Genomic DNA, 23,930 nt, shown 5'->3' on the forward strand with positions numbered 1-23,930 from the left:
CCTGGCCTTGGACACTGCCAGGGATGGGGCAGCCACAGCTTCTCTGGGCACCCTGTGCCAGCGCCTCAGCACCCTCACGGGGAAGAGCTTCTTCCTTATATCTAACCTAAAGTTCCCCTGTTTAAGTTTAAAGCCATTACCTCTTGTCCTACCACTAGAGTCCCTAATGAAGAGTCCCTCCCCAACATCCTTGTAGGCCCCCTTCAGATACTGGAAGGCTGCTATGAGGCCTCCACGCAGCCTTCTCTTCTCCAGGCTGAACAGCCCCAACTTTCTCAGCCTGTCTTCATATGGGAGGTGCTCCAGTCCTCTTATCATCCTCGTGGCCCTCCTCTGGACTTGCTCTAACAGCTCCATGTCCTTTTTATGTTGAGGACACCAGAACTGGACACAATACTCCCAAGTGAGGTCTCACAAGAGCAGAGTAGAGGAGCAGGATCACCTCCTTTGACATGCTGGTCATGCTTCTTTTGATACAGCCCAGGATATGGTTGGCTTTCTGGGCTGCAAGCGCACACTGCCTGCTCATGTCGAGTTTCTCATCAGTTACCACCCCCAAGTCCTTCTCTGCAGGGCTGCTCTGAATCTCTTCTCCATATATATATATATGTGATGTAACTTACGAATTTCTCACTTGCACAGCTGAGTTTTTTGGACTATAGTCCACATAAAATTGTTTGCTTTGCTTTTGTAGTCAGGTATGAAATTTAATGTTGCCTGCTGGTTATGTCATGCAGGAATGTTTGACTGACTGACAGCTGCACTTCTTTTTCCTGTGAAAGCTGACCACTTGGTGTATAGTAAAATACTCTGTGTGTTTTCCCTTAACCTTTAATTTCATTATGCCTTAGTTTCTTTGCACAGAGAGATACCCAAGCTTATCACCACCATAGATTAAAGCAAGATTAATTGGCTTTTGGATGAGAACTTTACATGTTGATACCAATACTTATCAAAATAATACTTCCAGCTTAAGAACCAAATGCTGCTTTTTCTGGAATGAAATCCCAAGATGCAGAAGATGTTAGAATAAAAGTTATTCATGAACAGCATATGTTTTCCATATATGCTTCAGAAGTGCTAACAAAATTTGTGACACGCGGTGCTAGATTATCAGCTGTTTCCAATGATTTTCACCCATTATAGCTCAGAAAGAAACTGACATTAAACTGTTACTTTTTAACCTGGAGGAGACTCTCCTCATGGGCCAAGAAACACCTGCTTTGATCAAGTTATTGTGCCTTCCCATTGATCAAAGGTTATTTATCTGTAAAATCAGCCATCTTTTTGAAAGGCAAATCTGCTGATTATCTGTGAAAATCTTATAAAAAGCAATACCTTAACTTAGTCTTGCAAAGTGATAAGGTGGCCTTTTAAGAGCTGCTAGCTCAGTCATACCAGCATTTTATTAGAAATAAATCTCGAGTAGCTTGTCTTACTTTTCTTTAAATTTGCAAGGTTGCTTCTGATTTTTCTTTGTATTTCAAAGGCATGAATTATGCAGTTCTATTCAAAAATCTTAACTAAAACAGTTAATTCTATTTAAATTAATTTTCCAAATCATGTTCCTGCTCAGGAAGAACGACGTTCATTACTATTAAATACTGTGTTTAAACTAGTAGTCTCCTAAGCTTTTTGTAGCTGAGTTTGATTATACCTTGAAAATGCTGGTGGTTCTTAGCTGCATCAAAATATGTCTGTCAAAAGGTTTCTCATGGCTGCATTAAAACTGAGGAACATTATGGCCTGTTTAGGGGTGGGGGGGTGTGGGGTGTGATGGTGTCCATTTGTGTGTTTGTTACTGTTGCTGAAGTCTGCAGGCACTTAACTAGCAGTGAAGTCCTATGTTTACACAGGCATTGCTTGACTTCAGGTCAGTGTGAGACACCAGTATGAAGAATGGTTCCACAATCTTTGCTCCCAGTTCCAGAAAAGGTCAAAGTTATGATACACAAGTACACTGCTTCCTATATAAGGAACTTGTTCAGGTAGCAGTTGCCCACATGAGAGGACATTTTGATACAATGCAATTAGCCTGGAACTGGGTGTGACTTTCCTGATGATCATAATTATGGAAGCAATACATACTAATATTTAAAATGTTTTTTAATAATTTTATTGAATTGATGAACGGGAGGGGTATTGCATGTGGGTTTTATCTTAAGTGTGAAAACTTTGTCATTTCAATAGACGTCTTTAACCACTGTGCATTTTTAATTTAGAAAAGGCATAAAGCTGATAATGCCGTGAACAAGAAACAAACTCAAGGTAGGAAATTTTTTTAAGCCTATAAATTGTGGGTTGGGAGGAGTGTTGTTTTTTTAATTTTTTGCAGATGGTAGTAGTGTAATCTGAAGTGCTGAGAGGTAATTGAGTGGGAAATTGCTTATGCAGATTACTTCAAAAGTTTAAATCTAAACAGTCACAATAACAATTTGCAGTCACATTAGCCCCACCAAGTGGAATATGCTCCAAGTCTTTATGAGGTTCCAAAGGAACTTCAACATTTACTCATTTAACATAGATGATGCTGTAGCTGTTAAAAGGTTGTAATCACCACTGTATTTAGTAGGCCTAGATTATGATGAAAAATATATGCATTTTTAAGTACACAAATCATATTTTTATTTTGACCATCAAATCTTGAACAATTCAGTTTGAAAAACTCTACAATTGGAAGGATAAGTTATAAAGTGGAACTATATGCTGCTTCAAAACTGTGGATAAAGATGAATGGAGGGGTTTTTTTGTTGTTTTGGTTTTTATTATGAAATCAATGTAATGGTGTGATTAGAGATAATGAAATATTTAGGTAGTGTACCCAACCCAAAACTTTGGAATGTTGGTGTTTTGGTGGTTTTTTTGTTGTTGTTTGGTGTTTTTTTTTAATGAACAAAACAACTATTAAATCAGAGGATTATTTTAGCTCAGAAAGTGAGGCAGATACTAGCTAATATATCCTAAACACCTTTGTCATGTAGGAAGTCCAAGTTTAAGTTCCTGTTTTGCTGCTTTTCAACTTTTCATGTTACTTGTTCTGAGGTAGGCATCTCTTGGTAGAGCTGGTCCTGGTTTTGTAAACAGGAGGAATAAGCATCATGTGAATTTGATTGCAGCAAGTATGAAAAATACCACAAAGAGGAGAATCTTATACAGAATCTTTTTCAAATAAGTAACAAATGTAAATTCTAGTTTTTTAGGGAGGGATGTAGTCATTGACTAAAGATAATCAGAAATGTTTATCACTGCTAACCACTGGAAATGTCTCTAATTTAAAAACATAAATTCTAAAGCCCACGTAAATTGTACATAAGTTTTGAAGCTTACTGTAAAATTTATGGAGGTTGGAGGGGGAAGATAACTTATGAAACTACTGAGCATGTAGCTGAATAGGACAAGGTAACAAATGTATTGACTGAAAGTACTGGGAATAGGAATCTTAAGAGAACAGGCCTGGAGAAATAGGTGATGTCTTATCTATACATAAAAACCAAAGGAAAACTTAATTTAGACATCCAAAATTCTTTCATCAAGTGTTCATAGCTTTTGAGATTTCAACCAGCAGTTTTAGGTAGCAGTGAATCTCGATTCTAAATCTGCCTTTTGGTTTTTTCTACTGTTTGTCTGAGTGTACAGAGTTTTAAATCAATAAAAGACTTGTTTTAATGTCTTTCCTGCCTCTTCTCCTTGGTTGCCTCTCATTAGGCTCTTTGGTGACTGTTTGTAAAATTCCTGAATGTTCCATGCATGCAAAAGAGTATCTTGGAAGTTGAAAGTGTAATGAGGATACATAAAATATTACTAGTACTGAGAAACAAGTTTCTTAAGCTAATGTAGGATTCACAACATCAATCCTAGCATACTGTCAAAGCAATATTTAAATGTATTGTCAAATAGAGTCCATTTTCAAAGCAATAATTGAAAAGTTAATCAGTATGGTACCCTTTTTTCCCTATGTATTCAGCAGTCCTGTAACCATGAAAAGTTACATTACATAAAATGTGCTTAGTACATTATATATCCAGCTCACCTTCTATTGCCTTTTAAACATATGAAATTGTTAATGAAATGACAGGTGCATGTATAGATTCTGTATATGGGTTTCCCTTCATCTGTCTATTCCTTAAAGACCATCTGTATTTCAGTTAACCTTACATAATTAACTTTCCAAATTTCAATTACTAAAAACCTTTTGCGGAGGATTTTGATTTATTAGGCTGCATTAGGGATGATTTTTGTTACCTCAGGCTGCATACATACACAGCAGGACACTGTCAGACATTCTGATGTAATGAAATGTGTATTTCTGCAGTGTGATGAGGTTGTCTTGTGTGGGGCAGATGGAACATGCTTTTGAAAGTTAGAGACAGCTAAAAATGGGAAATACAAATGTGAAAGCCAGGCTGCAGAAGACTTTATGGCACAAGTTCTCTTAACTGTTATATAAAAGGAACATAGCAACACCACTTCTTTTTTTGGTCTTATAAAAAATGGATTTAATTGAATGTCAGTATATGTTAATTTTGCTTAAAAGTCACTGGATCGAGCTAGGGTTAGAGCACTCTTGAGGTTTCAGGTGTCTCATGTTTTCATGAATCTGACTCATCCATTTGTGAGCTGATTTTAACCAACTAAACCAGCAGGAAACAAATCCAGAATGCAAAGCTGACAGTTGCCTTCCATTTAGTGGTTAAACGGGCTCATCAAAGTGTCCAACAAACACCAGAGGCAGCACGCACTGAGCAGTGGGGCACACACCTTTGCATGGGATGAGGGCAGAACAGGACCTTCCCTCTGCAGTGGCAATGCTATGTTAAGGCCAGCTCAGCAGCACATGAAACAGCTTTAGGGTGTGTTTCAGCAGTGCAAGTGCTTCTGCAGCCAGCACTTCATAAGAAGCCCTTGGCCACCTCTGGCAGCTTGTAAATAAGACCTGCAGAACTCCACTGGCAGTTATTCTACTATAGCTATTTGTGAGATTTTGTCATCTGGATTTCAGCAAGGTGTATTTTTAATCCTCGTCATTTCTTTCATCTGGTTGGTACAATGGCCCCACAAAGAATATTGCTGGCACAAAGGAATGGAAATAGGTAGTTGGTGGCACAGTTATCAGACCTCTTGGGTGTTCCTTAGGATGCTATTACAACCAGTCCTCGCTTCGAATCTGTCATTTTCCTAGTGAAGAGAAATTGTCCAAACAGATTTTGTATAATAATAAGCTATTTGGTGAGACAGTCATTAAAAGATCTTGCTTACTGACTGAAAGGGAGACTGCTCCATTTACCTTTGCGCTGAGCGTATCAGCACTAATAAATATAGGGGAAGGAAGGGTACATTAATTTATCTCATCCCAAAGAATTATTAGGCAGGTTTGATCATGACTCGCAGAACTGTTGAGATACAAGAAGAGGGGTCAGTCTGGACAGAACCTCAAGGAAGACTTAGATGTAAAGGCTGTATATATTCCCACATTTTGATCCACTTGTTTGAGATCAGCACATGCTTGCATAAGAATTGGATCCTGATCAGGTACTTAAGATAAGCATCCTGACAGTTCGTAAGCTGGGAGACACAGTGAAAGAGAATAATATCTTGGAGATACCTGAATATTGGTACTTGGTGATACATTTTCTTTTCATTTCAGTTTCTTTTTGCACATGAATCTTAAATGGCTTTGTAACTAGGGCTAATAATACAAAGTCACCTTTATTATTCTCTGAAAAGGCAATCTGGGCAATTAACTGGCAAACAAGACATGGTTTTTGTATGATGAGTAATACTTAAAACTAGAGTAGTGGAGCATGCTTGCAGTAGAAATTCCTAGTGCCAGGTGAAACCTATACTAAATCTTCAACGGCATGGGTCGATTTGGGGGATTTCTAGTATATTTATGGAGGAGATGGCTGCAATGGTCCTCAATTTCTCAGACATACCAGTAACAGTATAAACAGCTGAATGCTAAGAAGCCTGCTAGTGACTTTTTATTAATCTTTTTTGTATGAGCATCATCAATATTTGAACTGCAAAAAAAAAAAATTTAATAACTTTTTTTTCCCCACTTTGGAACTTTTAATCCAATTACTCATTTATTTTTAAAAACACCACATTATCATACAATCTGTATCAGATTTAATTAATCCTCAAAACCTGTTAAATGTCCTCATTGACTTTGTAATAGGATTCGATGGTACAAAAACTAATACACAGAACTGTAAAATCGGAATGCTTGACCTGAATTCATAGAAACAAGGCATACTGTAAAATGTTTTGTAAATGAGCTGTGAGTGTATGGCTTTTCATATGGAGTCTAACATGTATCTGTATACTGCAGTTAGAGAATTTTCCAGTTGTACAATCTTTTTTTTTTCTTTATTTTTTTTTCCTTTTTTTCAGTACTACGAAATGGTGCATGGGAGATTGTCCACTGGGAAAAGGTGTGTGTCTGTACTGGTGACTGTTAGAGCATAATGCATATTTGATATTTGCTTTATTTCTCCAAATAATTGTCACTGGTAAGAATTGACTGGTATGATGGGAAAGGTATAATCTTTTGTAATTTATTTTTTGATTGTTAATACTTCTTTCTTAAAATGTACTTTTAAGTCAAATCAGTTTTGATATGAGTAAGGCAAAACTGCTGTTCACTGGTGGACTTTAAGTTCAGTGAAAAATAACTTGAATAATATGATTAACTTGGCAAAATTAGACTGTCCCATAGTAGTATTTGGTGTGCCAAAGCAGGAACTTTTTGGTAACCAATTACTCTGTGTATTCAATGAACTTCTTTGGCTTAAATCTCGAGAACTTTGAAGACTGTTACATAGTGGCTAGGACGTGACTGTTAAAGGTAACTTTATAGGACTAAATGTTAACACTTTATACCTAGTCCCCTAGTTGTATTGGTTTCCATGCCTGAAAACTTCAATGAAAATTGACCCACAGTAATTTGGAGACAAGGTTCAGCTGAAATTGGTTTATATCCTTGGAGAAACAAGGATAAGGTATGTAGCATGATGCAACTGAGCTATGATCTTAGGGGAGATTCATTTCTTCTTTTACTCAGCTTCAGTCTTCCCATAAAGTATTTTACAATAACTAGCAGAAGTAAAGTACTGCATAGAGAGGGTCAAGATTAAAACCGTTTAAAAAACCCAACAGATTTCCGAAGAGTTTCAAAGACCTCTGGGTCACTGAAGTACCTAATACGTTTAGGCTTTTCTAAGTGCGTGTTTCTAACAGTCTTTCTAGCAAATTCAGCAGGTAAATATTTACTGTGCTTAAAACAAAGGGATAACATATTTTGTTTGAGACCATTAACCAATTCCCAGTTTTCTTTCAGGTAGATGTTGGAGATATAGTTATAATAAAAGGCAAAGAGTATATACCTGCTGACACTGTACTGCTCTCATCAAGGTAGAGATGCCCACTGATGCTTACAGTGTAGAGGCTGGTTTCTCTACCCTGCATTTATTTATTTATTTATTTATTTATTTGTGATTGCTCCAAGGAAATAAAGAATAAACAAAAATGCTGCTGTTCTGAAGTGTAGACTTTTGTTTGTTTGGGCACTTATTTAATGCAGTGTTTCTTTAAACTTTGGCAGTAACAGTTTTAAGATTACACTGGCATTCAATTTACCCAGAAGAAAAACTTAATATGTAGTTTTATTGTTGAATATACTACAAAAAAGGGTGGTTCTCATTCTAAAAATTGGACTTCAACTGCCATATTTAATCTGGTTGGCTTTTTGATGTGTGCCTAACAAATTTTATCCTATAAATAAATTAAAATAGATACATTAAAAGGAACTGAAATGATTTTTAATGGATATAATAGCCAGTTTGATAGTTGAATCAGGAAAAAAGTGATTGTGAGATATGAATTATCAAATTAGTGCTGTCTATATGAACTGAACATTCACTTCATTCTCATATATATATAAAATTAATAATTTCAGCACTGAAAGCAAGACTTGATTTATAGCATGCAATGCTTTGATTCTTTTTACATGGACAATCAGAGGTTGTTTATCATCATTTCCTTGGACAGTTTTATTTAAGAAATCCACATCTTATGTGGAAGATGCACATTTTTCAACATCTATTTGATCAGGTCAATAGACAACATATTTTAAGAAATGTTTTAATGTAGATTATTTAAATATGATCCGTAACATTCTGATTTATTACTCTATGTTTATAATGCAATTTCCATGTTTTTTCTGGCACAAGCGGAAGCATTATTGTCAAGTGTATGATTATGAAATAGGTATAAACTCGCTATGATCCCACTGAAGTTAATGAATCCACTCATACGTATAATTAATAAGGTTAGGATCTTACCCTTTTCTGTGACAAGACTGTAGTGGAGACCAATACATTGTTTATTCCATCTTCCATCACATCTCAAAATTAAGTGTTGCGGTTTCTAAAACACTTTTATTAAATTATTATCAAGTGTAAAGTAATTGCTAGATAATACAATAAATTTTCCCCACAGTCTGTCTTCAATGCTAATGTTTGTCATAACTTAGCTGGTTTTGTAGAGAGTATCCTCAATAAACCTTTACTTCTGCACTTTGAGAAGCGTTTATAAATTTCGTTTGTGCTTCTCCACCAAGATCTTCCTAGGCAATACACCATGCAGTAAGAACACCTGTTCTATTGGCCTGATAATAGCTTATGTCATGCTAACCCTAGTGTCTTGCAGGCAGAAATGGTTACATCCTCTCAGACTAGCTTCTTTGAAATCTGAGTAAACTCCTAAATTTGAGTCTTCGCCTAGATGTCTTCCCTTGTTTGCCCTTTTGGATTGGGAGAAAACTTGCATCACAGTGTTCTCCAGTTGTAGTTTACACACAGAAAAACACCAGCTGCCTGCAAACCCCTCTCTCTGAGCCTTGTCCCCCCTCTAAAGGAATCCTACATCATGTGCTGATAAATTAAGTAACAGCTGCTACTGGACTTGGCCAAGATCATTACCTCTTTGTTCAACCTCTCTTTACTGCCCTTGTCAGAACACACTGTCCCAATTATGACTGTTACTTACCTTGAATTTTACTGTTAGGTTTTTTTTCAGGATCCAGTTCGCAAAGGAGATGCCTTGAATCATGATTGCTTTTCTGGGCCCAGTTCAGGCATTTTTTTCAGCTACAGCTTCCTTCTTAGTTGTATTGCTAGGGTCCTGTTGCAGCCCTCCTTCCGGGAGAGGACCCTGTGCTATTACATTACCCTAATGTGCTCTCCTTCTCCACCTCTCGTCTCCATGTGGCCAAGAAGTCTCCAGGAAGACAGTTTCATCGATTTTTGCATTCCAGGCTTTTATTGGTCCCCAACTACATTTTAGGTTTCAATAGCAATGAAAGCTTGTGGGTCTGGTTTTAATTCAAACTAATAACACTTGGTTCTTTTTACTAGCAATAGCAGTTTCTGGAGAATAAGAGGCTTTTCATTATTTTAGGAAATGATAATCTCTTACAGTGGAAGGACACAAACCTCTGAGGTTTGATTGTGTTTGGTTCTTGCTAATTCAGCGTGCACAGAAATCTGCAAAGATGAAGCAAAATACAAAATAATTTTCAGCATGTCTACATAGAAGAGGTTCTTATCACCTGACTTTTTCTGAAAGTTGGTGCAAAATCTTTTGTTGTGACTTTTATTTTTATAATTTATGTATGGAGTGTCTAGAAACTTTGTCAGTTGAGAAATAAACATAACAGCTTTTTATTTTTACTGTACAGTGTCAATGTAATCTGCAGCTTAAAATCAGTGCATTAAAGTAAAATCATATACTTGAGTAAAAATGAAAGTATAGCTCTTTTCTTTCTGACCTGATTAGAATAGATTTTGAAAAAATTGTCATCAGACATTTTAATTAACATGTATTGTTTGAATAATAATTTCAAATTCTGTCTTTTTGTCTTTGTCTATTTTTGTTTTGTTTTTTCCATGTCACTTATTTTTCTGTTCTAATCATTTTCAAACTGGGATGTGTAGGTGGCAGTAGGGGAAGTAGTGAAAGTGACCAATGGGGAGCATCTCCCAGCTGATCTCATCAGTCTGTCGTCAAGGTTAGAATTAATTAGTTGCACAGGAAATGTGTATGTGGGTCCTCATATACCAAATATGAAGAACACTGCCATGTTGATACTTGCTTTGCTGTTCAGCTTGCTTCAACAAAACCCACACATTTATAAAATTAGACGGGGTTGGGCTGATAAAAATACAGATCATTAAAGTGTTAACACTCCAAGAAATCCAAATTTCAGTCCTCTTTGTTTTTTCACTACCTCTATGAAATTTTGCCAGACAAGTTGTCATTGAATAAACACACAGTAAAACACCAGGATAAATAATTCCTTGGATAAAATTAAGAATATACATGTTTATACCAACCCACTATTTTCAGCAAAGAATATAGTTATAATGTTGGTAGGACTGGTAGAGGACCCTCTGCACAAACTGGATGTTGCACAATTTCTGCTGCATGCAATGGCAAAAGCAGCACTGTTCTTGTGTACTGTGACAAAATGCATGTTTCTTAGACATGTGAGCTTTATGCTGTTGTCTGCACTGTTACCGCACTTCGTTTTTCCCTAACAAATCAATGGGCCTGCCTTGATCTAATTGTAACGTACTTACTTTGGAGGTCACTGCTGTCTGCTACGGTAATTACAATTAAGCATGTGTCTCACTTGAAATGGCTTTGCTGCCTTAGTCTGTTTTAAAAGTGCTTCATGGGAATACTGTTCGTTTTTATATTAACCAATAAAAATGCTAGAATTGTAATAATATATTGTACAGGTAATTCCATCCAAACAATCTGAGTAGAAGTTATTTACATTTTTAGAAAAGTTTGCCAGGAAACACTAGCCTGAAAGCAATATATCACATTTTAATGCTTTTGCTTTGCAAAAATGTGTTAGAATAACCTACTTAATTTTATCCTGCAATCAGAAGGCACTGTTGCATCAAGAAAGAAAATTCTACAAGGTACTTGGTGCTTGAATTTTGTGCTACAAAGAAGGAAAATATTTGAAGCCTTAGAGTGGTGTGGAGAGTAAACATGTATTCTTTTAAGTTGTAAGGGATTTTATGACTCATTTCATCCTTTACAGGATCGAAAGTTCATTCTGTTGTAGATATAAGTAGTAGGTGCTCTGTCGTCATGCCCAGAAAATGGGAGCTGACGAGTACTTAAGAAATCCTGACCTGTTAGAGAGGTACTTGTTTATTGTCTTCGTGAAGAAAAGTCATGTCCTTCTGTATCTCTGTTTTTCTACTTAACGGATCTATAATGGTTGTAATATGAGTTAAAGTCTAAAAGTATGTTACAAAATATAAAATTGCTGCTGTGTTACACATCAAAAAATTATATTGAAAAAGTTTATTGCAAGGAATAAGCCATTTATCAGTATGTGTTAAATAGATTAACTATTCAAATAGTAATGTCCTGCATAAACTTAAAACATTTAATTTATAAAAAAAGCCTTTTAAATTTCTTAGAGGACATATTTCAAAAACTGCATTATGTTATCCATAAATAATACTTTTTTTTTTTTTAATAAAAGAAGCCTTTACACAAAAACTTTCATGTCTAAACTACTGCTGCCTAAAGTAGTGGGCACTTTAATTTAAGATACATTTGTGTCTGTATCTTAATCTTATGGAAAAACATGGAAAGCTTTTGCTGCATACAGCATTTTTAGCATTAAGTTTTTAGGAAAAACTGGTGTTTTTTTTAAAGCAAACTTTTCTGAAAATGTAAAGTACTGTTGTTTTTTACAGATGTGCCTGTAAATTACTCTAGTTCTGAAGATTTGATGAAAGAAAAATCTGATTGCATAAATTGGTATTAAAAGACTACAGACAGTTTGTGAATGTTGACAGTATAACTTAAAATTAAGGATTTTCTTTTCTTAATAGTGAACCACAGGCTATGTGCTACATTGAAACATCTAACTTAGATGGTGAGACAAACTTAAAAATTCGACAGGTATGAATTTCATTTTTGAGAATATTGCTAATATTTTTATCTATTATTGCTTATAAAAACATTTTTATTACGTTAATGGCTGTTTTAGAAGGCTGAAATTACAGTGGTTTGAATAAAAAGCTGCAGGTTATTGGCATCATAGGAGTTTTTGCTGAATTAATCAAGTGGAAGGAATGAATGTACTGCTAAGCCATGCTTTGTACTTTGTTTGGGGGCTTTTTCTTTGGGAAAATAGGTAGAAATATTAGTAGTTTGGGTATTGGTTTTATTTCTAGAGGATAGGTGATAGAGAAACCCTGCAGAAAGAAGCTGATAGTGCCAGTATTACCCTTCAGAGGCAAGAAGGGAATAGTATTTTTTGACTGAGTGCATTGTCTGTATTCAAGGACATTCTTGCTGAGCTGTATGACTGGTTATGACCCTGTCTTCATCATGATGTTGTAAGATACCAAGGTGACTTTTCACTGTCTTAGCATCCAGGAGTGTCAGCGAAGTGTTGCATTCCCATTTTGCTTCCATAGGGATTCTGGTTTTCTAATCTTGCACCATCATATAATACATATATGTTGGAAAGTGAGTCTTAGTGTCATGACAAACAAATTTTGTTTACAGGGTTTGCCACTAACATCAGACATAAAGGACATTGAAAGCTTGATGAGTCTTTCAGGCAGAATTGAATGTGAGAGCCCAAACCGACACCTCTACGACTTTGTTGGAAACATCAGACTGGATGGGCATGGGTATGTAAATCCGAGGCAGACGACCTCTTAGGAGATTCAATTTATCAGTAGATGAATATTTGTTATTAAACTACTCAAGTTAAAATATGAAAAGTAAAGTCTTTATTCTGCTAACACTAGAGAAGAAAACTTTTTTCTACTGTATTCTTTATTCTTAAAAAAAAAAAAAAAATTGAGAGATAAAACCTTACTTCTAATGTCTAGAACTTCAATTTTTGTACTAGTTGACCTTCAGAAAGTAATAGGTATTAATAATAGATGGGAGTGCTATTCAAATTGTAATAGTCATGGAATGTGTATCTAGTAACTACCTTCTCTGTTAAGTTTCTATTATAGAAGCTGAATAGAAGTAGTTTCTTGTCTGGTTGTTTTTTGATTTGGTTATTTTTTTAATTTAAATTGTTGTTTTCTTCTGTTTGTCTAAATATGGAGTGGAATTGAGTCCATCACTGTATACCTCAAATTCTTCTAATTTGGTACCTGAAAGACATTTAATACCTTAGCTCACTGAAAGTATGTTTTTGTAATAATAGACTGCCTTCTTCTAATAGGTGCAATTACAACATATATGCTTGTAAAACTGCTTCAAAAATTCTTAAAATACTTAAGTGCTTAGTAAATACTGATATTTAGAGTCTCCTATGAATTTGAACTGAATGTGATGCATTAGGAGTATAAAATTCGTTGCTAGATCCAGAATTGTTGCGTCTTTCATTCCCAAAGATTTACAGGATTTCTTTTTTATTTGGTAGGCATGTATTTTTCCATATACAATATTATTTATGTTTGTGGTTTTAGACTGATATATATAGTACTAACTAATTATTAAATACCTTTTTTTTTTTTTTTTACCTCCTTCCCCTTAATATTCCATGTTTTATTTACTGATTTCTTACAGATGCATTCCGGGAGTTTTCAGTCGCAAGAGTGTGGATCTATTATAATTCCACTGTACTTGTCGTTAAGAAGAGAAAAACATTTACCTGTAATTCTTCTCTGAAGGTAATAGTTATAATAGATCCACACATTCATCCTTCCTCCCTGGCTAGAGGGAAAAACGTACTTTTCTTTTCAATCTAATTACTTAACTTTAAAAATTGATTTTAAAAAAGAAACATGGAATGTGCTGATGGCCATTATGCCTGAAGAATGTGTAGGAGCACGCCATCTGCTGGTCAAGCAGTTTTTCATTTGGGAATATTTTGAACATAGTTCCTGTGCAGTAGAATAGTTCCAAAAGTGTGGCTCTAATATAATATTTACCTTCAGTGAAAAAGAATTGCAGGTAAGTAACTCTTTTTGGATCCTGATCTTATTCCCAACTCTGAAAAATCAGAGATGAGTTCTGTTTCTTTCCATATTAGAGGTAGCACAGATTCATCTAACTGGTAAACATTCAGATCTTTAAGACCTTCCTACCAGATTGTGTAGCTGCAGCTGTTACAATTTCCACTTTCTCCACTACCATCTTAAAATTTTGCAAAAGCAATAGAGAATACTTAAAATGTATTTCCTTTTTCTTTCTTTTTTTCCTTTAGGGAACTCATTGGATTGCCAGAAATATACCTGGTTGACCTTTTCAGTCTTTTCTTTTTCCCTTCATGGGAGAGAACAACTCAAAAAAAAAAAATGGTTCTCTTTCCCCTTTTCCTTTTGAATTCTCAGTATTCAAGGAGATAGAGCCTCACTACAGTTATTTTGCCTTCTGGCTAAATCTGTGGACAAAGAGGCCAAAAAAGTTTTCTTCATATCCTCTGAGTGAGTTAACTTTTTTCTCCAAAGTATACAGCTCTTTGGTATATTTGTGAATATACAGAAGCACCTCAACTTGGTTTTAGTCAATGAAGACAGTTAGCTATAAAAAGAAGAAAAGTTCTTTAGCTTGGGTAAATGTGAAATTATAATTAGACAATGTCTCAGAGAGGAAGGGTGAGCAAGTTAAAAACAAGGGCAGATATTTTTTATACATGCCTGAAGTAAATGTTCTCCTGAAGACATTCTCAAACAAAATTCTGGGTAAGAGTGAAGTATGAAGATGTTTTGGTATGCAAGCTTTCAGATATGTCTTGGGAATTACTAGCTCCTAATATACCCTTGACAGCTCTGGCAGGCAAATATACTGAAATATTTCCCCATTCAAAACATCCCTTACTGAATACAACTCAAATATGTTGCTGACGAGTCATTAGTTACGTAGCATACAAGAAGAATCACATGAGTTGGAGCAGTTTTGAGAAGACTGAGGCCAGGAAATAGTGATTTAAGAGCTCCATCAAGCCATCATACCATCTCCTTATTAGAGGATCAGCAGCATTACACCAGGTAGATCTGGGCATTCTGTGCCCCTGGTTGTGTTGCTGTCTGTTTTCCTTTCCTTGGTCTGTGCACTAGGTCTGCTGGAGACAGGTCCCATTGGCTATTGTCCCAGTTCTCTTCTGATTGTCTTCCCAGTAACAGACCCTTGAGGATAAATTCCTGTCCCAAGCTGGACAGTTGGAGAATTTGAGAGACAGTGTCCCAATGGAAAAAAAATGAATCCTGCAATAGAAAAGACTTTACTGCATATTCTTCACAGTTTTTAAGAGAAAACAAAAAGGGAAATCAGGAAGTTGCAAGAAGTGTTAAAGAACTCCCCTGACTCTTCAAGGAACACAAAAATTTAGAGTGGAAGGTTTTGACTTTTGTCTTTCTAGACCCTCTTGAATTAGTAGAGGGGTCAGAAAGTCTTTCGGCCTTCCAGAGAAGGCCCATAGTTGAAAAGGTTTCCAATCTGTCTGTGGGAGACTTGCATATAAACAGAGAAAGTTATTTTTCTTTCTCCTTCTGTGGCATTCATGATAGTGTTAATGGACTAATAATACCTGATTATTCTTGGAATGACAGGTAATCCATTCCTTATCTGAACTGTTTGCATGTTGTCTGATGGATGGTCCAAAACACTTAGAATGATTCTGCAGATAAATATAAGTTCAGAAACAATCTTTGACAACAACAGGAGTTTCTCTTAATGATTCTTGTGTAATTCAAACCTGAGCACTTCCTTTCATACTTGAAAGGACATTTTTTCTCTTAATTTTGCCATGATACGAAAAAATCTTAAATACAAGAGCAACACAGGTCAGATTTAGAAAGCACGTAAATCTCAGTATGTTTTGTATTTCTGTTCTCTTTTCTGATGCCTTCTTTTGATAAAATGCCTACACCTGGAAATATTATCTATGACAATATCATTCAACATTTCAGTTGCTGAAATATACTTAGTGGGGAGAATGATTCCTTAAACAGCCAGTTTGCTCCATGCTAGTTTCCTCAAAAGTGGACTAAGCTGTAGTGGGGTGATGGTTGTTAGTTGTTTCAGTCTTTATGGAAAAGCACTCAAATATTTTTCCAGATTTTTTTTTCCCCCTAGTTTCTGCAAGAACTGATTCCAAAAACTTGTGTTGCCACTGGTAATTTTAGGGGAGGAAGAATGTGTTGTTTCCTCTTTACTTGCACTCTTTGAATCTTAAAAGCTTGTGTGTGAGAGGAAGGAAGGAGACATGATTAATTCAGAGGAAATTATTACTTGAAATTTACTTACTGAGACTGACTTCATGCTCTGTGCTACCAAAAGTGTTACCAATCATTGTGGCTTCCTCAGACTTTTTATAGCCTGTATATCCAATATAGTTGCTGTCAACTATATTGGTTTCAAACAACTGTAGAGATAATAGTTTTAGATGAGAATGCCAAACAGTAGAGCACTATTGACAAGTCTTAACCGCTAGCTGGTATTTATAGGAAGAAAAGTGCCAAAATAGGGTATTGTTTGTCCCACGAAAAGAGTAATAATAATCTATATTTTTTCTATTTTAAGAAAAACCTGAGCTGCAGTATATGAATGAAGTCAGCTGTCTGAATTTTAGACAGTTAAGTGTTTCCAACGTTTTTTGAGGTTTTGTTGCTTATTTACTCAGTGCAGCTCTAAAAGAGTAGCACAAGTAAATTTAGCTGGTTTTGCAATTTAAAGAAGGTGCAGAAAATATGTTGTGAATTTTAAATAGTTAATTATGTTCATAAAGGATGATTATTTCGCTGCAAGAGTGGATTAGGTTGAGAGTTCAGAAGATTGTTTAATTTGAAAATTGCTTTGGAAGATTTTTGTAAGAGTAGACTTGGAAAAAAAGCTTCATAATCATAAATCACAGAATTATGATTTATGATCACACTAAAAAATAGCCTTTTTTAGTTTCAGTATGCTTACTTAGTAGTACCACATCAAAATTAGTAGTCATTAGGCAAAATGAAGTGGTAAGTAATATTTTACATACTTAAATTTTTAGGCTTGCTTTTAACTGACAAGTTTTTTCTCCGTCAACAGTCCCCAAAAGTTAACTATGAAAATTAGGTTCCTAGCATATTTACTGTCTAAATTTTGAAAATTAGTTTTAACAACTGATGGTTATGTTTATTCATTGACATTGTTTTAATGATGAATACGAAACTCCTTCCTTCTAGTACTATTCCATTGGGAGCTGATCAGATTCTTCTACGAGGAGCTCAGTTGAGAAATACTCAGTGGGTTCATGGGATAGTTGTCTATACAGGACATGACACAAAACTTATGCAGGTATGTCACTTAGATTTTCTTTAACTTACCTGTTTTGTTACCTTCTTATGCCATTTACACAGCATAGAAAATCCTGCCAGAGAACATGGCTAGACTCAACACAGTAGCTAAAATGTCAGTAATAGGGCACCTTTCTTATGAAGTAAAACCTTAGCCACAGAATAGTTTTCCATTAAGCATATTTGTTGATTCTGTTTTGTAACTTGTGTTTTGAAAACTATTTGATTAGCAAGCTCGATCACTGTAGTTTGGCTGTTCATCTTTTTTTATTTTTGACTGCTCCTAAAACTGTCCTCTTGTGGAGCTTTCTTTGAAGTATAAAGGTAAACAGTCTTGTCAGAAAACAATGAAACTTCATTTGCAAAATGACATGGGAAAAGAACAGCTACAGTATTTATTAAAATGGTGGATTTGAAAGAATATTTATAAAAGAATGCAGTAACATGTTTTTTAAAAAGTGAAAAGTGTGTACAGCTTTTCTAATATTTAGTAGCCACTGTTGGTTTATATCTTTTACAGAATTCAACAAGTCCACCTCTAAAAATGTCTAACGTGGAACGAATTACGAATATTCAGATTTTGATTCTGTTCTGCATCCTCATTGCTATGTCTTTGATCTGCTCTATTGGTTCAGCTATATGGAATCGAAGGCATACTGGAAGAGACTGGTATCTTGATCTAAATTGTAAGATGTTGAATAATACATTAATATTTTAGTGTTCAGTTGTCTTTGGTATTTGAAAAGGAGGATGATTACTATCCTTTATGCAGTGTGGTTTTTATCGGTCTGTATCGGTTGTTGACTAAAGTCATTAGGCTAGGTATATCACAGCAAGTATAAAATTACCTTACTGTGCCATATGAGCTCTTGCTAAATTCACCTCCACATCTTTCAGCTTCTACATCCCTGCAGCTTAGCAAGGTCTGTATCAACATTCCACTGGCATAAACAGTCAGCTTCCTAGACATCACGCTAAAGCTATTTTCGGGTATTACCAATAGATTACATTTAAAGCTATAGTGTCTTTTCTGACTTTTTAAACTCCCTCATTCCGGGAAATGATGCTGTGGCTTTAGCATTTTTACTGTATGGGGATCTAACTAATTATTGGCTGCAAACATCAAGTCTTAGCAGACTGCTCCTACAGAAGATAAAACACAAATATCTCATCTAAGATATACTGGGCAGCTGTACTCATGGTGGATGCAAGGCATATGTGATGTTACTTGGGCCTTCATGCCAGCATGCAACATATTGATGTAATTTGACCCTCCATGAGGGAAACAGATTTAAAGAAAGTTTTCATAGATATACTTTATGGTGAATTATTTGTGTTTTCAGAATTTCTCATGATAGACTTAGAGCCTTGTTTACTTAGGCAGTAGAAGCAGAAATAGGCTTTTTGATCCTGAAACAACAGTCTTGAATATAAAGCTGCTGAATGTGGTCATCAAAGTAGGGATTGTGGAGTAGTTTGATCAGTTTTAAAATAAAAATTTTAGAATTCTGATTAAAGGCAGTCTGCTAAAGTTTCTGTTGAACAAAACAGTTGTCTGCATTTATGATTAACTTTTCTTTATTGAGAACCTTGCTTCTTTTCTTTTTGGTGCTGAGGAAGAAATTTATTTAAAGTAAGAAACTTTCGTATTTCCATTGTGAGGTGGAAAAAAGTGAATATTGACAATTTTCAGTAATGTAAAAGAATTGCATTAGATGTGCTTCATCATTTGTTATTTTTTCAGCTGTTTCTTTTCATTGCATTTTTTTCTTTTTTGGGAAATGTAGAAGTTTTCAGAGTACAGTGGTTAGCACAATAGCGAGTAAGTTTAGAAGCTTTTGGGTTTATTCCCCCAAAAAAAAAGAAACATGAAATAGTGGCCGTTGATATTTTCTGTGTTCTTCAAGTGATTATCCTTGTCAGTTTATTGTCTGATACATGTCCCATGATTAAATTGTGTTGGGGTTTGTGAGGTACAGCCTTTAAGGCTAGATTCAGCTCATAGTTGTTCTTGTACCAGGTACTTTTAATATGTAAAAACCAATTTATTCCCTTTCCCTATTATTTAATTTTTATGTGGTAATGAAACAGGTTCCCAGCACCGCCCCATCTTTCCAAATGCTGTTAGCATTTAGATAGAACAATCTGTTGCCCATGGATGATAAAAAAAAGTAGTAACCTTAACAATAAATTTCTGAATATTGTTTTATTTACAAGTCGCAATAGGTATCGAACTTCATCTGATCTTTGTAGTCACTGAGATTATCAATATCACAGTGTATGTTAGCTCTCTGGTCTTTGACTTGTACTTCCTTTGATGCTGGAATTGATACTAACGAAAGTATCCAAAACCTGCTTTCTTGAATCTTAAGAGCAACAACCAGACGCACATTCTGTAGGCAGCAGAAACCTGTCTGAGGCTGCTTTTCTTCAGGTGATCTTTGAATAGAGACAGGCAGGCTACATCTTTCACCCTTTTGCAGTTTTGGAGAGCAGACTGCTCTTCCCCTTCACATCCTCTCTGAAGTGCTACTACTAGAGTTATCTAAAACTTTAAAAGGAAAAAGTAGTTTAAAACTGAATGTTAATATTCACATTTCTAGTTCTATTAGAATTTTGATTAAACTGTGTAATTCCATCTCCTTTTTGTGTGATGTGAATTTACCTTTTTCATCATATTTTGCTGGGTTGAAGAGGGGAGTGGGAATGTGTGATGGTGGATAGGAAAAAGCAACTCATTCCACTGCATGTTTTCCCCCTTTAAAAATACAAAACTCTAAAATGCAGAGTTTAGAATTTGGTTGCTGTATATATATATTCCCAGATTATAATTTTTAAATGTAGCAAAAGAGGGAGTGACTGGTAAGTTTGTTTTTTAGAAACTGGAGAAGATGGCAACAATGTCTAAATTTGAACTCTACTTTATAACAAAAAATCTTAAATCTTATGAAGGTCACATTTCTAGGGAAATGATATTATATTTAATTCTCAAGTTTATTCTTAGACAGAGACACTTTAAAAATCAGCAGTTAATGCAATACTCAATGCACTGTATATGCATACTTTTAAATATGATTTTAAGTGTTTTTCGATTTGTTTTGTCTTTTGGCAGATGGTGGAGCAAGCAACTTTGGATTGAATTTCTTGACTTTTATCATTCTCTTCAATAATCTTATTCCAATCAGTTTGTTGGTTACACTTGAAGTTGTTAAATTTGTCCAGGCATATTTCATAAATTGGGTAAATATTATTTTTACAATATGCATTTACTTCTAAAATCAAATGGTTTACAAGTACGTGAAATGATTGATTGCTTCTTAGTGTATACGGTTTTTTCAGACTTTTTCTCAATGTAAATATTGAAATATGTTGTTTATTTATTAATACTGGAATCTGAGAAGGTAATATTAAATGGGTTTATTGATTACTTCTATACTAGCACCAGTCCTTTTTGGAACCTGTTTCTTGTGCTTTATGTTTTCTTATTAGTAATATTCAGGTATCAGTTTCATCCAGAATGATCAGAAGAAAGTGTTTTGCAGTCCAGTGAAGTTTTGTCCAGTTTCATTTCTCCTTTCTAAGTGTAGCTCAAGTTTTGGTGTTTTTTTCAGTATTTTGCTGATTTTTTTTTTTTTCCCCCACCACCATTTATTGTGGGGTTGGTTTGGTTTTTTTTGTACAGAGCCAGTGTTTGTTAAGTGTTATCTCTAACAAAATATATAAAGATCACTTTGGCTTTTTTTTTTTTAATAGTTTTTTTTTTATTACTTCCTTAATGAATTAGTGGGGGGGTAAAGATGGGTTTACTCTGTTTCTCTGTTTGGAGTGGGGGGTAAGGTATTCTCCTTAAAGCCATGTAAGTGTGTTTAATAGCATGCCTTCAATTTTTCCATTTTTTTTTCACAAATGTAAATTATTCATATAATTCTGAACTCCTTAATCTGATTCCTTGATCAACTGTGTGAAGTGGATTTCTGTGTGTGAGATATGGCATGCAGATACAGAATAAAATGTATATGGAGTAGCAGGTGACGTGTATGCTTAATTTTAAAAGTACAGTTTTTATGAGCCATCAGCTAGTTTTGATTTCTTCATTTCTTTTGTGGTATAGAACAAAGTGTTGACAAATAAGAGAATGCAATTAAATTTTTCCTTCATTTTCTTTATTCTAAAATAAATACTCAACAAAGGCTCACCCATTTTGAATGTGTAAATTGGCAACTCTGTATACAAATCCAAAAGATGGTTTTAACTTCTGTTCCCCCCACCATTTCACACTGTGAGGGGATTAGTTGTCTTTTAGTTTATCTTAATCTTGGACTCTGGACATTATCTTAAACTATTTTCTTTGTGTGTGTGCATGTTGATATAGAGAAGTTGGTCATCTGCAGTCATTGCACTACATTGCCATACTTCACAATGTTTTAATCTTTTGCTGTATAGAAAAATAAACTGATTTATTTTTTAACAAGAAAAAAAAAGCTAAAAATACCCCACCAAACATACCATGTATAATGTACCCTACATTTATTGTATACTCTTAAATTTATCTTCATGATTTTATCTCAAGGTATGTTTGTCTTGCTACTTAGAAATGGCTGGTTGTGTATACAATATAAATACATAAGACTTCTAAGTGTTACAATGTAGTATTTCTGCTTGTTGCTAAATCTATTTTAGATACATTGGTACAACAGCTTTTCAATAATAAAGATCACTGGAAATAATCACTAATATCTCAAAGAATCGTATAGGTTTTTCTTTTAAAGAGGAAATCTAATTTCTTCAGGGGACTCTTGGAAGTGATCTGATTGTGTCTGTGGTTTCCTGTGTTGAAATAATCATAAGTAGATAACTTGTATCATGTTCGGTCTGCTCTTCTACACTTACATTTTCTATTTAGATACTGGATTTTTTTGTAATAAGTTATGGAAGACTATTTTTTAAATATATATGTTTTATTTTTTTTTTATCTGTAGGACATAGACATGCACTATGAACCTACAGACACTGCTGCAATGGCTCGTACTTCCAATCTCAATGAAGAGCTTGGACAGGTAGAAAAAAAATTACTGATTCTAACTTGGTATTGAAATTATTCATGCAGGTTTACAATCTAAATTATTAAACAGCTGTGAAGATTTATTTCAGAAGACTTACTGCCTTAGACTTTGCTTATTTCTGTTCTCTTTCTGTTGTCAGATATTTTTAAAAACACTTTGCAATATGTGGGGAGTTAACAAAAAGAGCAAATCTCTTCTTTGAAATACGTGAGGGCTGCACATAATGAAGGAAAAATTTCCCCCAGGAGATTTTCAGGATTTAAGAAAGGCAAAACTTTGGTGTTGGGGAAAAAAAGTTGAGTTTTCTTTGGTGAAATTCCTGCTTTCCCATTATGCCCACACAATAACAAAACAACAAAAATACAGATGACGCATAAACCTGGCGTACAGGATTTCTTCTAACTGCTGATTTGGCTAAATCATAATCCCTCAGAAACAGAATCTTTAAGTAGGAAATGAAGAATAAATTTTACTAATACATAGCCTTATTAGCTTCATGTATAATGCATTTAATTCCTAATTAAGGATACTGTGATTTTTTTTAATGAGAAATAATTTCTAATTAATTGAAGTTGAAGTTTACCTTTGACTAATAGAACCTTTGTTTCATCACAGACCGTTTTTTTTCTTTATAGATTAACTTTCTTCTTAAGATTAGGTTTGAACAAAATTTAAATATATCACAGATACATTTATTTAGCTTCAGTTTTAAAATATTTAACTAACCGTTTCCAGAGAAGAAGGGTTTATGATGCTAGGGAGATAGGAGACTATGTAGGAAGGAAGATATTTCATCTATTCCTGCAACTTGCCATTCCTGAACTGTTGTATTTTTACTAATGTTTTGGCTTTAAGAAGATATTTCAATGGCAAAAAGAGGAGGTTAGATATGCATACAGACACTCCCCTTTTACTGTGTTGCTTTCTGTCAGAAATGGAACATCATTTTACTAGCACAGCCATTGGTCTTCACTGCTTTCTTGCATTTCAGTAAGTGATGGACAGCTGAGTATACCACCATATGCTGAAGCAAGCTTAAGCTTCCTGACATCTCAGTTGATTGATATGTTTGGAAATGGGTATCAAAACTATGCATCTGCCACATCTATATATTGGTTATTGGTTTGGGGTTTTTTTTCTATAAACTGTGAAGATTGCAGAACTGGTAAAAATATTTAGTGCGTGGATAGTCATGAATTGCATTAAATATGTAAATAACTGCTGAATGTGGATGTGTAATGAATTTTATCATTTAGGTCAAATACATATTTTCTGACAAAACGGGTACTCTGACATGCAATGTCATGCAATTCAAGAAGTGTACTGTAGCAGGAGTTGCTTACGGGTATGTATTTTTATATAATTTCCTTTATGTGTGTGCTTTTCTTTTCCTCTGCCTCTCCATATGTACCCATGTGTTAATACTACAGTTAAAATAAACTTAAGCCTGGCAATATCTAAAACTAGAAGTCAGTTTGTGAAATGTTACTCACAAGAGGTATCATTGCTTCAGTTATGACATCTC

At 34.8% G+C, this 23,930-nt stretch overlaps 1 protein-coding gene across 1 annotated transcript in view; it reads left to right on the plus strand.

Moving 5' to 3' along the window:
• LOC104409652 (probable phospholipid-transporting ATPase IA) overlaps positions 1 to 23,930 on the plus strand; it is a gene marked incomplete at its 3' end in the record, with an annotated part of 47,354 nt that overhangs the window by 6,454 nt on the left and 16,970 nt on the right. The window contains exons 4-13 of the mRNA XM_010019581.1: positions 2,223 to 2,268; positions 6,394 to 6,434; positions 7,340 to 7,413; positions 11,925 to 11,994; positions 12,607 to 12,734; positions 17,232 to 17,343; positions 17,863 to 18,028; positions 20,455 to 20,582; positions 22,322 to 22,399; positions 23,662 to 23,750. Of these exons, the coding sequence (XP_010017883.1) occupies positions 11,938 to 11,994; positions 12,607 to 12,734; positions 17,232 to 17,343; positions 17,863 to 18,028; positions 20,455 to 20,582; positions 22,322 to 22,399; positions 23,662 to 23,750 (758 nt within the window). The remainder of the gene's footprint in view (positions 1 to 2,222; positions 2,269 to 6,393; positions 6,435 to 7,339; positions 7,414 to 11,924; positions 11,995 to 12,606; positions 12,735 to 17,231; positions 17,344 to 17,862; positions 18,029 to 20,454; positions 20,583 to 22,321; positions 22,400 to 23,661; positions 23,751 to 23,930) is intronic.

Source organism: Nestor notabilis, unplaced genomic scaffold, assembly GCF_000696875.1.
Source record: "Nestor notabilis isolate BGI_N333 unplaced genomic scaffold, ASM69687v1 scaffold14678, whole genome shotgun sequence".
Lineage (NCBI taxonomy): Eukaryota > Metazoa > Chordata > Aves > Psittaciformes > Psittacidae > Nestor > Nestor notabilis.